This window comes from Balaenoptera musculus, chromosome 9 (assembly GCF_009873245.2).
Source record: "Balaenoptera musculus isolate JJ_BM4_2016_0621 chromosome 9, mBalMus1.pri.v3, whole genome shotgun sequence".
Taxonomy (NCBI): Eukaryota; Metazoa; Chordata; class Mammalia; order Artiodactyla; family Balaenopteridae; genus Balaenoptera; species Balaenoptera musculus.
In genome coordinates, this window is record NC_045793.1 from 19,764,189 (window position 1) to 19,780,024 (window position 15,836).

The 15,836-nt window shown below is 38.0% G+C and overlaps 1 protein-coding gene across 1 annotated transcript in view; it reads right to left on the reverse strand.

Annotated features, from left to right (window-relative positions):
• The window catches only part of EXOC4 (exocyst complex component 4), a 797,314-nt gene that overhangs the window by 166,178 nt on the left and 615,300 nt on the right, over positions 1 to 15,836 (reverse strand). The window contains exon 12 of the mRNA XM_036863209.1: positions 7,420 to 7,556. Within this exon, the coding sequence (XP_036719104.1) occupies positions 7,420 to 7,556 (137 nt within the window). The remainder of the gene's footprint in view (positions 1 to 7,419; positions 7,557 to 15,836) is intronic.

Below are 15,836 nucleotides of genomic sequence, written 5' to 3' on the forward strand. Positions count from 1 at the left end.
CTTGGATTGGAAGAATCAACATTGTGAAAATGACTATACTACCCAAAGCAATCTACAGATTCAGTGCAATCCCTATCAAACTACCAATGGCATTTTTCACAGAAGCAGAACAAAAAATTTCACAATTTGTATGGAAACACAAAAGACCCCGAATAGCTAAAGCAATCTGGAGAAAGAAAAACGGAGCTGGAGGAATCAGGCTCCCGGACTTCAGACTATACTACAAAGATACAGTAATCAAGACAGTATGGTACTGGCACAAAAACAGAAATATAGATCAATGGAACAGGATAGAAAGCCCGGCCAGAGATAAACCCACACATGTATGGTTACTTTATCTTTGATAAAGGAGGCAAGAATATACAATGGAGAAAAGACAGCCTCTTCAATAAGTGGTGCTGGGGAAACTGGACATCTACATGTAAAAAAATGAAATTAGAATCCTCCCTAACAGCTTACACAAAAATAAACTCAAAATGGATTAAAGACCTAAGTGTAAGGCCAGACCCTATAAAACTCTTAGAGGAAAACATAGCAGAACACTCTATGATATAAATCACAGTAAGATCCTTTTTGACCCACCTCCTAGAGAAATGTAAATAAAAAGAAAAATAAACAAATGGGACCTAATGAAACTTAAAAGTTTTTGCACAGCAAAGGAAACCATAAACAAGATGAAAAGAAAACCCTCAGAATGGGAGAAAATATTTGCAAATGAAGCAACTGACAAAGGATTAATCTCCAAAGTACACAAGCAGCTCACGCAGCTCAATATCAAAGAAACAAACAACCCAATCCAAAAATGGGCAGAAGACCTAAGTAGACATTTGTCCAAAGAAGATATACAGATTGCCAACAAACACATGAAAGGATGCTCAACATCACTAATCATTAGAGAAATGCAAATCAAAACCACAATGAGGTATCACCTCACACCAGTCTGAATGGCCATCATCAAAAAATCTACAAACAATAAACGCTAGAGAGGGTGTGGAGAAAAGGGAACTCTCCTACACTGTTGGTGGGAATGTAAATTGACATGGCCACTATGGAGAACAGTATGGAGGTTCCTTAAAAAACTAAAAATAGAACAACCATATGACCCAGCAATCCCACTACTACTGGGCATATACCCTGAGAAAACCATAACTCAAAAAGAGACATGTATCACAATGTTCATTGCAGTACTATTTACAATAGCCAGGACATGGAAGCAACCTAAGTGTCCATAGACAGATGAATGGATAAAGAAGATGTGGCACATATATACAATGGAATATTACTCAGCCATAAAAAGAAATGAAAAGGAGGTATTTGTAATGAGGTGGATGGAGTTAGAGTCTGTCATACAGAGTGAAGTAAGTCAGAAAGAGAAAAACAAATACAGTATGCTAACACATATATATGGAATCTAAGGGAAAAAAAAGCCATGAAGAACCTAGTGGCAAGACGGGAATAAAGACACAGACCTACTGGAGAATGGACTTGAGGATGTGGGGAGGGGGTGGGGTGAGATGTGACGGGGTGGGGGGGTGTCATGGACGTGTATACACTGCCAAGTGTAGGGTGGATGGCTGGTGGGAGGCGGCCGCATGGCGCAGGGGGGTCAGCTCGGTGCTTTGTGGCCACCTGGGGGGGTGGGATGGGGAGGGTGGGAGGGAGGGAGATGCGGGAGGGAAGAGATGTGGGAACATATTGTATATGTGTAATTGATTAGCTTTGTTGTGGGGCAGAAGCTAGCACACCATTGTGGGGCAATTGTACTTCAATGGAGATGTTTAAAGAAAAAATAAAAAAATAAAAAAAAAAAAAATAAAATAAAATATGCAGAAGAAACAAACAAACAAAAAAAGATGTGGCACATATATACAATGGAATATTACTTAGCCATTAAAAGGAATGAAACTGAGTCATTTGTTGAGACGTGGATGGACCTAGAGACCGTCATACAGAGTGAAGTAAGTCAGAAAGAGAAAAACAAATATCGTATATTAACGCATGTATGTGGAACCTAGAAAAATGGTACAGGTGAACGGGTTTGCAGGGCAGAAGTTGAGACACAGATGTAGAGAACAAATGTATGGACACCAAGGGGGGAAAACCGCGGTGGGGTGGGGATGGTGGTGTGCTGAATTGGGCGATTGGGATTGACACGTATACACTGATGTGTATAAAATTGATGACTAATAAGAACCTGCAGTATAAAAAACCAAACAAACAAGCAAACAAACAAAAAACTAATACTAAACTTTCTTTGGGTTATTTGTATGGAAATATGTTAATATAAATGTTTCAGACATTACATGAAATTTCTAAAAATCTTATATGTTCTGGTATAATGTTATAAGTCATAATTCTAGTTATTACTTTAAAATGTATATCTCAGAAATAACTAAATTTCCTTGTCAGTTGCATTATTATGAACTTTCACCAAATCTTTAACCGTGGTCGTTTTTAAGTCTTTTGTCATTTACAGACAGTTCTGGGTGTACTGTGATGCTTTTGCAAAAATGTTCCTATAAAAGCGTTTCATCTTCAAGGAATTCATGGAAAAGACTGACAAGTACAGGTTTCTGGTAACTGACTATACTGCTGAACTGAATGAATAAGCATTTTCAGAACTCTAATGGAAAACTGATGAATTCATAAAAGTGCTAACAAAAGATCAAGATGAAAAAAAAATTAATTACATGTGACTGAGTGAACTGATGAGGATGATTATAATTTTTGTGACTTTCTGTTTGAATAAAAAAAAATCCCACAAGGACTCAGAGGCAAAAAATATACAAATCAATTTTCACTGCAAAGTAAAGGACATGTTACAGTGGAGGATTTCTGGACTGAATGTCAATATTATGACATAGTATCAGTGTGTTTCGTGTTTGGTAATTGCAATCGTTGCTTTTGTTATGGTCATCCATTTACAATGCTTGGTGTCAGTTTATTTATCTCTTGTAAAAATAAAATACAGTGTGTGTGTGTGGAAAAAAAAAAAAAGAGACATGTATCACAATGTTCATTGCAGTACTATTTACAATAGCCAGGACATGGAAGCAACCTAAGTGTCCATCGACAGATGAATGGATAAAGAAGATGTGGCACATATACACAATGGAATATTACTCAGCCATAGAAAGAAACGAAATTGAGTTATTTGTAGTGAGGTGGATGGACCTAGAGTCTGTCATACAGAGGGAAGTCAGAAAGAGAAAAACAAATACCGTATGGTAACATATATATATATGGAATCTAGAAAAAAAAATGTTTCTGAAGAACCTAGGGGCAGGACAGGAATAAAGATGCAGACGTAGAGAGTGGACTTGAGGACACGGGGAGGGGGAAGGGTAAGCTGGGATGAAGTGAGAGAGTGGCATTGATATATATACACTACCTAATGTAAAACAGAGAGTTAGTGGGAAACAGCCGCATAGCACAGGGAGATCAGCTCGGTGCTTTGTGACCACCTAGAGGGGTGGAATAGGGAGGGTGGTAGGGAGACGCGAGAGGGAGGAGATATGGTAATATATGTATACGTATAGGTGATTCACTTTGTTATAAGGCAGCAACTAACACAACAATGTAAAGCGATTATACTCCAATAAAGATGTTAAAAATATACTAAAAGTTATGGAGTGGGAAAAAAAAAAAAAAGAAAAACATATGAACCCCTGAAGTACTGAGTAATATATGGTCATCAATCTCAAAGGAAGTCTCAAGAGGTATGCCCCCCAAAACTCTCAACTTAGCCCTGTCCTGTTGGACATTTTTAAAAATGACATACACAAAGAAACTAAAAGATTGCTAATAAAATCAAGAATGACATGGAATTTGGAGGAATAGCTATGATTTTTTGATGACAGAATGAGGATTCAAAAATATCTCAATAAACTGAAATGATGAGCTAAAAATAACATTAAATTTAATGGCTACATGTGAGATCTTGAATTTAAGTTAAAAAAAAAATCCCTACAAATATAGCTTAGAAAAGATAAGGTTAATTTCACCTACTATTTCTTCTTATATTTCCTTATTCCCTACAGCCAACCAGTGGCCATGTCCTACAAATTTACCCTCTTAATTTAAGTTTCTTGGTCTGCCCCTTCCCCTCCGTTTCCCCCACCTCTCCTCTAATTCAGGCACTCTCTGCCTCTCTCCCCTCCACCTCCACACTCTTGCCTTTCCAATCCATCTTACATAGAGCTCAGAAAAATCTCCCTAAAGCACAGGTCTTCCCTGGCATTCCCTGTTGACTGACCTTCAGTGGTTCCCACTACCGAACTTTAAAAGGTCACGTTCCTTGAGCCTGGCATTCAAGAGCCTCCATTTTGGCTTAGCCATCTTTTCCAAAACCCAAACATTCATCATCTGCTCATCCTTTTCCTGCTCTTCCCCACCTCCTTGACATTGTTCTGGTTCCTTCACTCCTTTAGCTCCTTCAGTTTAAATCCTGCCTAAATCCTCCTCATTCTTCACAAACTCTACGTTTGTAACCTTCACCAAACCTCTCTTGTCCTCTTTATTTCTTCCTCCTAGAGCGTGTCATCATTACCTATCTTACCATATTTTCTGTCATAAATTGATGCTGTGGATACACGTCTGATTTCTTTGTCCCCTATTTTCCTTTCTATCCTCAACCAAGAACGTAAGCTCATTAAAGGTATAATCTGTAACTGATGGACTTCTTTATTCCTACACACTCACATGCAATGATGTGTGTCTGGCATTGGGTCCTGCACAAAGAAGGCAGTGGTTTTGCTGAAGAACAAGAGCACACTTGGAACACTGGGCTCAGAGTGGAGTACTCCTTTTTTAAGATAGATACTACCAGACTGATGGCAACAGAGAAAGAAGAGTGGGATGGTTTGCAGACCCAGGACGTATCAGAAACCAAGGATGTTCTGTCTAGGGGAAAAGAAAAACAAAACAAAACTACTAAATGGACCATGATAGCCATCTTCACATATTTGAAGGGTTTTCATGTGTAAGGATGAAACTGATTTGGAATCACTACAGAAATAAGAACTATGTCCAATCTGAATATAGTTTCAAAACAAGAAATTGTTCAACGGTGACCACTCTGCTTTGTGGATTTAGTAAGCTTCCTATCACTTGACTTGTTGTGAGGCAGGATCATAAATGAGGAAAAGGTCACCTACAATAAATAAGGTGCCAAGCTATAAGAACTTTTAAAAAGATTTCTTTCAAAATAACAAGAACAACAATAATATATAAATGACCATCAGTGGGACTTAGAGTCTATTGCCAATTTTGCCATATCTTGGGCAGGTTAGGTAACATCTCCATTATAATTAATACTCACTGGCATTATTATTTGTTAGAAATTATGGGTTGCCCTTAATGAAATATATGAAAAAGAAGACATGCCTTGCTTTAAAAAAAAAAAAAAAGCTTAAAATTCAATGAAGCTTTAAGTAAATTTTTAAAGTATATTATTTGACTGTCATTTGGTAGATGTGACATTGGTACAACCATTTTGGAGTTAACTCTGTGGCCCAGAAATTCCACTCTTAGACAACTAACACAAGGGCAATGGCTTTTAAATGTTCATTTGTGTATCTCTTAAAGGAATTTTGAAAAACTATATTCTCTTCCCCACATTTTAAAATTGAAATTTAGTTTTCTTTTTTTTTTAGCATGAGTTTAATGGTTACAAAATATTGACTCTTTAAATCACTATTTTAAGTGTAACCAATAGAATCTCAATACTGTAGGGATTTGAAATCTACCATAATACATTTGAAATATACAAAAATAAGCTCTTTTTTAATGGTTAGATAGTTTTCATTTTTCTCTTTGAGTTATTATTTCTATTTCATTTCCTCACCAAGTTTTATCCTAATGGAATATATCTTTATGCTTGAAAGTACTTTATCATTACTCTATTTGTAGTTTTCTGCAAAAAAAAAATTATTTGTACAAATTAAAATCTAAAAAATTTAAAATAAAATTTTCTTTACCAAAAGACTAAATGTTAACATATTTTTTGTTTGAAGTGCCATTAGAATTATCATTTGGTACACAACTGAGTATAGCATACTTGTTGATTATATGTATGATTTTAACCTAAAAGTATTATCATTCTTGATGAATAATTATTGAACAAAAAAAGTAAAATATTATTGGGAGTGCATCTCTCTGGGTTTCTTTTCTTTATTTGGTTCTTGTAACTGTAGATAAATATTACTTATTGCAGGAGTGAAGGAGGTTAAGCATTAATCTATGTTATGTTCCTTGGCCAGATTAATCTTCCCTAAACACTGCTCCCTGGTTTACTTATAATGGCTCCTTATCATCTACTAGTCAACATCTAAATTTCCAAGTCTTATTTTTTAAGATCCTTTGTTATATATGGTCTTACTTTTCCTATTCAACATTACTTCCTACTACCTTCTCGTAGGAACTCTGTTCCATTCAAACCTCCTCCTCCTTAACCCTCCCTCTGAATATCAGGCAACTACGTTTGTGCTTCCTCTTCATCCCTGCAATGCCCCTGTTTATTCTTTCCACCTCCCTAAATCTCACCCATCTTTCTAAGGTCCAGAACCTAACTCACGTTCTGTGAGATCTTTCCTGACTCCAATCAGCCTGTCACTCTTTTTCGTGTTTCATTCCTTCTGCTCTTAGAGTCTGTATTGTACAAGTAGTACCTGATGATATACTATACTGTACCCATCTATCCTTAATTATACATCACATAAAATTTAGTATTTTACTATACATTCTTTTCTTCTCTAATTGTTTCATGTCTTGTCAACCAGACCATAATTTGTTCCTATTATTACCTTTTTACAAGAAGTGCTATGATCTTTTCCACAAGCTCAAAGAAATTTGTGAACCCAGAGAAAAGAAATCACAGGGAAAACTAAAGGTGTTCAAGTTCATAACTATGATTTTTCATTTCCACTGATGCTAAACAGGGTAACCATCCATTTATGACAGAAGGCTATAGGTCAAACATCAGGAGGAATATGTTTGGACAGACTAAAAAGAAATCATATTATAGATTATTAAGGGTTACTAAGAGTTCAAAATTGCTTTACTTTAAAGATCTTTTAGAATCACAAGAGGGGCTAATCAGGGTCCAGAATTTCCTTGAGGAAGACACATCTTGTGATTCTAGACTTTCATAAAAATCAAGGCTGACACTTCATCTAAGCCACCCAAAGGCAGTCCTAAGTGGCTTTGTCCCTTTGTACCTTCCATTCCCTCTGCTGGTATGACTATACATGTGTCTAGGAGACTATTTCTTTGGTACATGTTCTCATCAGGCCTCTTGACAAACTCAAGGATGGTCCTTTTCTATAATGATGGAAAGTTAGGCTACGAAGGCAGTATCAGCCACCACCCCAAAGGTCAAGTTCTAAATTGACGTTGCTTAGCTTCCAACAGAAGCTCTACCTGTAGGCTGCAGTGCAGGTGTCCTTGTACTCCTGTAGCTTCACGCACACCATGTTGAGGAACTGATCCGAATAGGCACTCAAGTCGTGCATCAGGTTCATGAGGTCTTGCACTGTCTTCTCCACAATGATTGTGCTCTGGAAACGAACACAGAGAGGACACAGAAACTCATGAGTGTTTTGACTCAGGTAATGTTTACGACAAGGAAGGACTACTAAAAGGATGTGATCACTTAAGACACTTGAGCTTTCCTAGAAGGATGTGACATTTAAAAATACTCCTGAAAAACAACAAAATTAGTATCTTACATAGTGCTGATCTTCCAAAGACCTGAGAATGTGTTTTTTATGGAAGGACACAGGACAGGGAATTTCATATTGATTTCATGGAATTCTTGGCATCTACAAGATATCTCTGCGGCTTTTAAGAAAGAAAATTCATATTCAGTTGGAGCCTGATTTATCACCCCCAGGGTTCTACTTTGAGATTAGGGACTCATGACAGGCAGCATAAAGAAAAAGCCTTCTAGGATTTGTTTTTTAAAGTTTCAAAACCATCAATCTATTAAGAATAACAACTAACATTTGTATTGTGCCTTACAGCTTGTAGAATGTTTTCACATATACAGCATATGTTACCTCACTTGAAACTCACAAAATAATCATGATAATCATGAACACTTATTAGATTCTTACAAGTGCGAAGCTGAGCTAGGCACTCTGCATGCTTTATGTCATTTAATCCTCTCAACGCACCTACCTATCGGCTGAATCCCTTAATCATCCCCAGTGTAAAGAGGAGGAAACAGGCTTAGAAAAAGAAAGAAACAAAGCAAGGGCTCCAGACTTTGCTCTTTTAACTATACCCTTCTGCCTCAAACTTTTTCTCATGAGATCACAGTATCTCCTGTTGTGTTTGTCACTGTAGAAGCAGTGTCCAAAGAGACTCAGACACGTTTTTAAACTGAATTAAAGGAATATCCAAGGGAAAAAATAAGCCCATCTTAGACACTGATAGTACTGTGCAGCAAATCGGTGTTATATCTGAAAAGAGGCACATTCAATAAATTCTAAATCTTTGGTTAAGAAAAGACAGAGTTGTTTAAACCATTAGTTCATGCCTCTTTTGAAAGAAGCACAATTACACTGGAGTAAATATTAATCACATGCTTAGAAGCTTGGAATCCTTTGGTCAATAACTGGTTTGATGAATATGTATTTATTTATATAGAATTCCATAAGCAATGTAGACTTAGCCATAAAAGTAAACATTAAAAAATTTTTTTCCAGCCTGACACTAACCTTTGAAATAATCAAAGGCATTTTATTATGCTTAAATACAGACTATGGGGTATAGGGTTTGGGTTAGCTTTTTTTTTTTTCTTCTAAAAATAAAAAGAATGGATAAACGTGTACAGCTTTTCTCAACACAACGGAGGATCAGTTTGAGTTATGAGCTTACATATGCATGCTTATTCAGGACTATTTGGTTCTAGAGGTTTCTTCTTTCCTTCTCCTCTCCCCACACTCCAAGTAAAATAATCAGAAGGTGAAAAGGAAGGAGCAGTTATACCGTGTGAGGCAACTTCATAGGAAACCAAATTACAGTCTCTATAGAATCCCCACAAGTTCAACTTCCTTTTCTGTATTGATTTTAAGATTAAAGCACTGCAGCTTCACCCTGATCCATAATCCTGTTCCTCTGTGTTTGTGTGAGTGACAGGAATTGATTCTGCTTAGCTACATGTCCCCATGCTGCTAAGAAGAATCAAAAATCCTCATCCTGATTAAGAACACAGGCTATCCTACAACACGTGGACAGCAATTAATAAAGGAGAGTAGAGTGCAGCCATCCTAACAAAAGCCGTTTGAAATCTGACAAACACTGCAGGGAAGATGAGCACGAGGAAATTGCTCAGATTATTGAAAGAAAGGGCCTGGTTCTATTCCCAATTATGCTACTGATAATCAACTCTGGGGCAGTTTTGGGTAGCCCCTTCCTTTCTGATGGCTCCATCTAGCCTTCTCGTAACCAACGATAATTTGATGGCTCCTCTACTCTACTGGCCCTCATCGCTCAATCAGTGCCTTGGTGCTTGCAGACTTGGGGAATACTGTGTAACTGTTCCAGGTCATCTTAGGTGTGTTTGTTCTTCCTGATTAGATTATCAACTTCTCAAAAGTGAGACGGGTGTTCTTATTTTCTAAAACCTTCCCATCCTTCCCTTCCTTTGCTTGTTTTATAATTTCTAAGGATCTTTAGGACGATACTACTAATCAAAGAAACAGGACTAATAATGTCAACCCATATAAACAATGTGAGGGATGTCATATATGTGAGGGATGCTAGATACAGGCATCTTTGCATTTGGAAGTCTCTTTGGGTGGTTCAGTTTGGTCTGTATTTATGCCCATGTTTTTGGGTGATGAGAACTGTGCTGATGACAGTCGGAGAGGAAGGGGAGATTGCAGCCACAGAGGAATATCCCCTGGAGATAAAGATTTTGGGGGTAAACAGGAAGTACCTGCAGGGAATGATTAGCCTATGTGATGCTATATGATTATATACAATTTTCCAGCTATTTGGTTGGTTTACCTTGTCATGGTAGCACTCTGGATAATCAATCACTACATTCTCTTCAAGGAAAATGATACTGTAGTTTGCCAAATGATGCATACTTTTACAGGGGAAAAAAGATTCCATTTTCCAAGAATTTACAACAATTTCCAAATCAGTGGCTCTGACAGATAAATACTGAAAATATCAAATTTCTAACAAGGTCAATCCTGTTTTTATTTGTCTGATCCCTTTGGCATCACAGATGATTTATTATCTCATTATTAATTTGGGGAATTGCCAATGTTGACTATAATGACTTCATAATAAGTAAAACCCTGATTTTATTCATTATAATTTCTATTAAACATATCACAAATGATTGATATTTGTTTAAAAATAACTCAATTCTCATTTCTTGCAACCTGTTACCAGGTAATAAGTCTGAGCATGACATGAAAAATGAGAAAAGGAAAAAAAAAATCCCAGGATAGCTAAGGCAATAAAAAAAAAAAACCACTGCTATGAAAAATAAACAACTAAAGTTTCTTACAGGGATATATCAGCAATCTAAAATAAGAGGACAGTATATAAGGACCAGCTCTTTTGGTCTAAGGACCAGCTCTGAACTTAAAAATTTTAATGAATGAATGAATGAAGATGATTGGACACTGAAGACCTTGTCCGTTTAGCCCAAGCCCTAATGGGGTATGGCAACCACTGGTTCACTTCTTTATTAACAGTCTCTTCTGTCACACTACAAAATCCTTTTGATCAGTGACTATACTTTCATATCTCTACTGCCTAGTAGCAAGGTATCTGGAACACTGAAGGTGCTCAAAAGATGTTTATTAGATGAATTAATGCACATTCAGAACACAGTGAAAAGACAGATTTAGAGTATAATTTTAATGTAAAATAGTGGGTCAAAAGCCTGATTTGGTAAAGTGGAATCAGACCATGGCCTCTTTGTTACTACATTACTGTACCTTAATTCCCATGGTTCTAAAGACTGAACATTTATTACGACTAAAAGTCTTAGACTTTGCTACCAAAACATTCCTAATTTCACTTGACTGTATTATTTTCTGTAATGGCAATTAATAAATATATATACACACACAATTCAGGAAGTACAAACTCATAAAACTTTAGTTTGGAAAATGCAGTCTCTGTATGTGTGTTGTTTTAGCCCTTGAATCAGGGATGGTTCAGAGACGCTGCAGAGAACCTAGGGTCCTGGAAAACTACTTTAGGAAGAATTTGAAAGAAAACATAGAGTAAATCCATTCATCACTTGAGACACACCCCACCACACCACATATATACACCAGCAACTGTGGAGGGAGAGGGCTTCACGAATGTCTGACGATGACAACAATGTTTCTGTTTATGGGGACATATCCAACTACAAGTCACCAAAACTTGTCATTCCATATTGTCCTTCCAATTACCATCAGCTCTAAGTTGTGGTTGGCCATAAACGATAACAACTACAACAATGACAGTAATGACAGAAATCAAAAGGAAATTTTGCTTTCTGTTTTTTTATCTATATTTTGATTTGCGTGATGTTTAAAATATTCTGAATGGGTTTGCTCCTTTAATAAGCTAACTGGTAAAAGACTATGCATCCAGGGAGTTGGTGACTGAGGAAATTGCCACGTCTATGCTCTTCCTAATCATCCTCCACCTCAAAAGCTGAGTAATTTTTTAAAAAGTTATTTCTGGGCTTCCCTGGCAACCCAGTGGTTAAGAATTCGCCTGCCAATGCAGGGGACACAGGTTCGAGCCCTGGTCCGGGAAGATCCCACATGCCGCAGAGCAACTAAGCCCGTGCACCACAACTACTGAGCCTGCGCTTTAGAGCCCACGAGCCACAACTACTGAGCCCACGTGCCACAACTACTGAAGCCCGCACGCCTAGAGCCCATGCTCTGCAACAAGAGAAGCCACCGCAATGAGAAGCCTGCACACTACAACAAAGAGTAGCCCCCACGCAACGCAATTAGAGAAAGACTGCATGCAGCAACAAAGACCCAGTGCAGCCAAAAATAAATAAATTAAATAAATTAAAAAAAAAATCCTTAAGAAAAAATGAATCTTTAAAAAAAAAAAGAGTTATGTCTCCCACAGAAATGAGTGCTTATGTCCATCAAAAAGACATGAACACAAGTCCTCATAGCAGTTCTACTGATAACAGTTTAAAAAAGTAATAAAAGTGGTCCTTATGTCCATCAATAGTTTATGGGCAAATGAACTGTGGTATATTCATACAACGGAATACTGCAGAGCAAGGAAAAAGGATGAACTATTACTACACGTGACACGGACAAATCTCACAGACTGCATGCTGAGTGAAAGTATTCAGGCACAAAGCAGTACAACTGTATGGTTTTGTCATTACTGTAGTCCAAAAACAGGCAAAAGTAATCTCTGGTGATAGGAGTCATAACAGTGGCTACCTTTGGAGGCGGTGGGTCCTGAATGGGAAGGAGAGAACCTTCCAGGTGCTGGAAATACCTTGAGTGGGTAGCTATTGCATGAGTAAAAACATGTGTAAAAATTTTTTGCACTTGAGATTGGTGCACTTCACAGTTTGTAAATTTAACATCAAAAGAAAAAAATTAAAGTTCTATCTGATTATGTCTCTACCAACTTAAAAGCTCTTTAATGCACTAGGCCCCATATTCTTCATATAACCCATAGGGCCCTTCATGGCATGGCTTCTAGCTACCCCTTTAGCCTCACTGTCTGCCATTTTCCTCTTGCTTGTCTAACATCTGGCTACGTGGCATTGCCTCAGTTCTTCATTCTCATTTCAGGGCTTTGCGCTTGCTTGCAAAGTCCTGTCCCTTGTCTTCCTTTCCTAGAGTACTTTTTCTTATCTTTCAGGTCTCAGCTGAAAACTCCTTTGTGTGGGAAGACTCTCCCTAACCTTCATTAGGTCCTCCTGTTAGAAACACCTAGCACATATCTATCTATCTAGCCATCTCCCCCAGAGATGGTTCTGTTTCACTTGAGAACCCAGATTAATACCCACTGCAAGGGAGGAGGGGGGAATACTGACTGGGAGGGACATCTGGTTGGTGGTTACATGCACACATGTTAGATCTCAATTTTAAACAATTTATGTCCAACCATCACACAAATGAATAGGCACCCCTTCAAAAATTTGTCTGAGAATACCATCTGTGAATGTGTATGTCTTCTATTATAATGGTTTTCACTTAGGGTATATTTTTAAAATGTGAAGACGTAGCAGTATTGTTGGAACATTACCACAGACCACTGCTATAGATGAGAACTGTTGAGAAGGCTTAGATGTTTTGTGGGGAAAGAGCTGGGAACTTAACGAATTGTTTAAATTGATACATATTTATTAAGCAAATATTTCCTCTATGCCAAATACTAGGCTAACTTAGGAGATAAAAAGCCAGATGAGACAAGTTTCCTGCCCTCCTGCCATCTTAGATATTAGTAGCAGAAGACACACAAGTTCACAAACAAGGACAATAAAGGCTCATAGGTGCTGCTACCTTGGGCATCTGTATATTGGGCAATAGAAGCATGGAGGAGGAAACAGTTAATTGAACTGGGGTCGAAGGGGTGGAGGGAGTCCTGAGAAAGAGGAAGTTACAACTGAACTGAGTCCAGAAAGATAAATAGCAACTTGTCGATTGACAAAGATTGGGGAGGGAAGCACTTCTGGTAGATGGAGCAGCGTGAACATGAAGTGGTGTGGGATTCGGGGAATTGCACGTGGTTCTTCACGGCTGCAGATGAAGGGTGTGCATGTGTGTGTGTAGACAGGGTGGGGAGGCTCAGAGAAGCAGTAAGAAGCTAGATCCTCAGGGTCCTTTTACAACATATACATACATGACACCTAAATATTTCGAATATCCCTTCCCCACCAAGAAAATACAACAAATAAATCCAATATGATGTCACTAATCACTAGATGATCCACTCCAAGTGTAGGAAGATAATTTCAAAAGGTTCCATTCTACCATTCAGAAAAAGACAAATACACTTATATAACCAACTGGGAAATACATTCGGAGCTCTGGCAGCCTCAAGCGTTAGGTAGAATTTATAAGTAGGCTTAAACAAAGAAAATATGAGGTCAAATTTTGGGCAATCAGAAAAACTATATCCCTTTAGAATTCACAAAAGTGGTCATAAAATTTACTTGCCAAATGAAAACTTGGAAAATACATATGATGTAAATTACAAATAGTATTTATTTTTAACATTTTGAGTAGAGGATCATTTATGGTTGAATAAAATCTGTGCCTAACATATCTTATAAGTACAGCTGGCTTTTTATGAGGTTTATTTAGGAGGTTGTGACTTCATATTCAGAACAAAACAAAATAGCAGGGAAGGGGAAAGAAGTATACAACAGTTGTGTTTAATTAGACTATGAAATCCCAAGGGCATCTTTGTTTCCCAAGCTAACACTAAATAATAAAGGAATGTTTGTTGACTTACGTACGTCAAATCAATATAACTCTATGGACAGGTTATCAATTCCCTTTGATATGTAATGGAACCCGGAGAGGAGAAATAAATCAACGAATAAGTGAGCATTAGCACTTGTAAGAAATATCTCCAACTCCACCCTTCCCCCCCCCATACACACACATACCACACACATAATTCAAAAGCACTTTAAGGTTACTATCCTGCAAACTACATAGTGCTACATGTTAGGAGGGAGACAGAAGTATATTAGCAACAAAATTAGCAGCTATAGTACTTCTTTTCTTGCCAAGCAATGTTCTTGGTATAAAGCATGGTCTCTTTTCCCAGGGGATAATGATAATCTAGTTGGGATAACATCATTCAGAACAAGAAACAAGTGGTTTTCCAAAAGATGAAAGTGCAAAAGACAACGGAGGAGAATAGGAGTTGGGGAGCCTGAACTGGGATCTGGAGGATGGGTCAGGTTTGGATACATGGAAAAGAAGGGACAAGGTATTTCAGGCTAGAGAAAAGAGGTAGGCAAAGCCTGGGGATGAGGAGTGAGCTGGTCACAAGAGCAAAGAGAAGTCAAGGGTGGTTGGAGGAGGAGAAAGGGTTGACTGGACAGTGGGGAACCAGCTTGTGGAAGGCCTGAGTGACAAGCTGAGGGCTTTTTCCTGCAGATGGAGAGAAGCAGCGCAGTGTATTAGGTAGTGGAGCTCAGAACCCTAATTCTAGAGCTGAAAGCAACTTGGTATCCACAGTCAAATTCTCTTAAGCCACACAACAATTATGGTCCTAGATGGAATCCTAGTTTGGACAAACCAGTTGTGAAGAACATTTCTGCAACATTTGGGAAATTTCACAATGGACTAGATATTACATGATATTAAGAACTTACTGCTAACATTGGTAACAGTGATAATGTTATTTTGATAAGAAAATGCTCTTGCTCTGCAGAGAAGTAATGCTAAAGTATTTTGGTATAAAATAGCTTGAGGTCTTGGTTTACACAAGAGGAGATATATGAAGCAATGGTTTTCAGACACTGGAGAAGGAAAATAAATGAAGTGAGCCCTATGGATGCCCCAGCTGGTGTTTCCAGGCCATGATGCAGGAAGGTGATACTTAAACAGTGCCTGGAAGTCTTGCTGAGCTGAGACAGAACTTGGAGTTTCGGAACATTAAGGTAGCTAGAGTTTTATAAGGCAAAACAGTGGGGAGGAGGGAGCTGCACAAAGAAAGGGGAGAAGGAGGAAGGAGGGAGGAGAGAAGGAGAGAGAAGGAGAGAGATCCAGGGAGGGAGAGAGATCTCTGTAGATCATCAAGAGTCCCCTCAAACCTTTGGCTGAGTTCTGATCTGTGCCTGTGTAGCTGAAATGCACAAGGCTGGT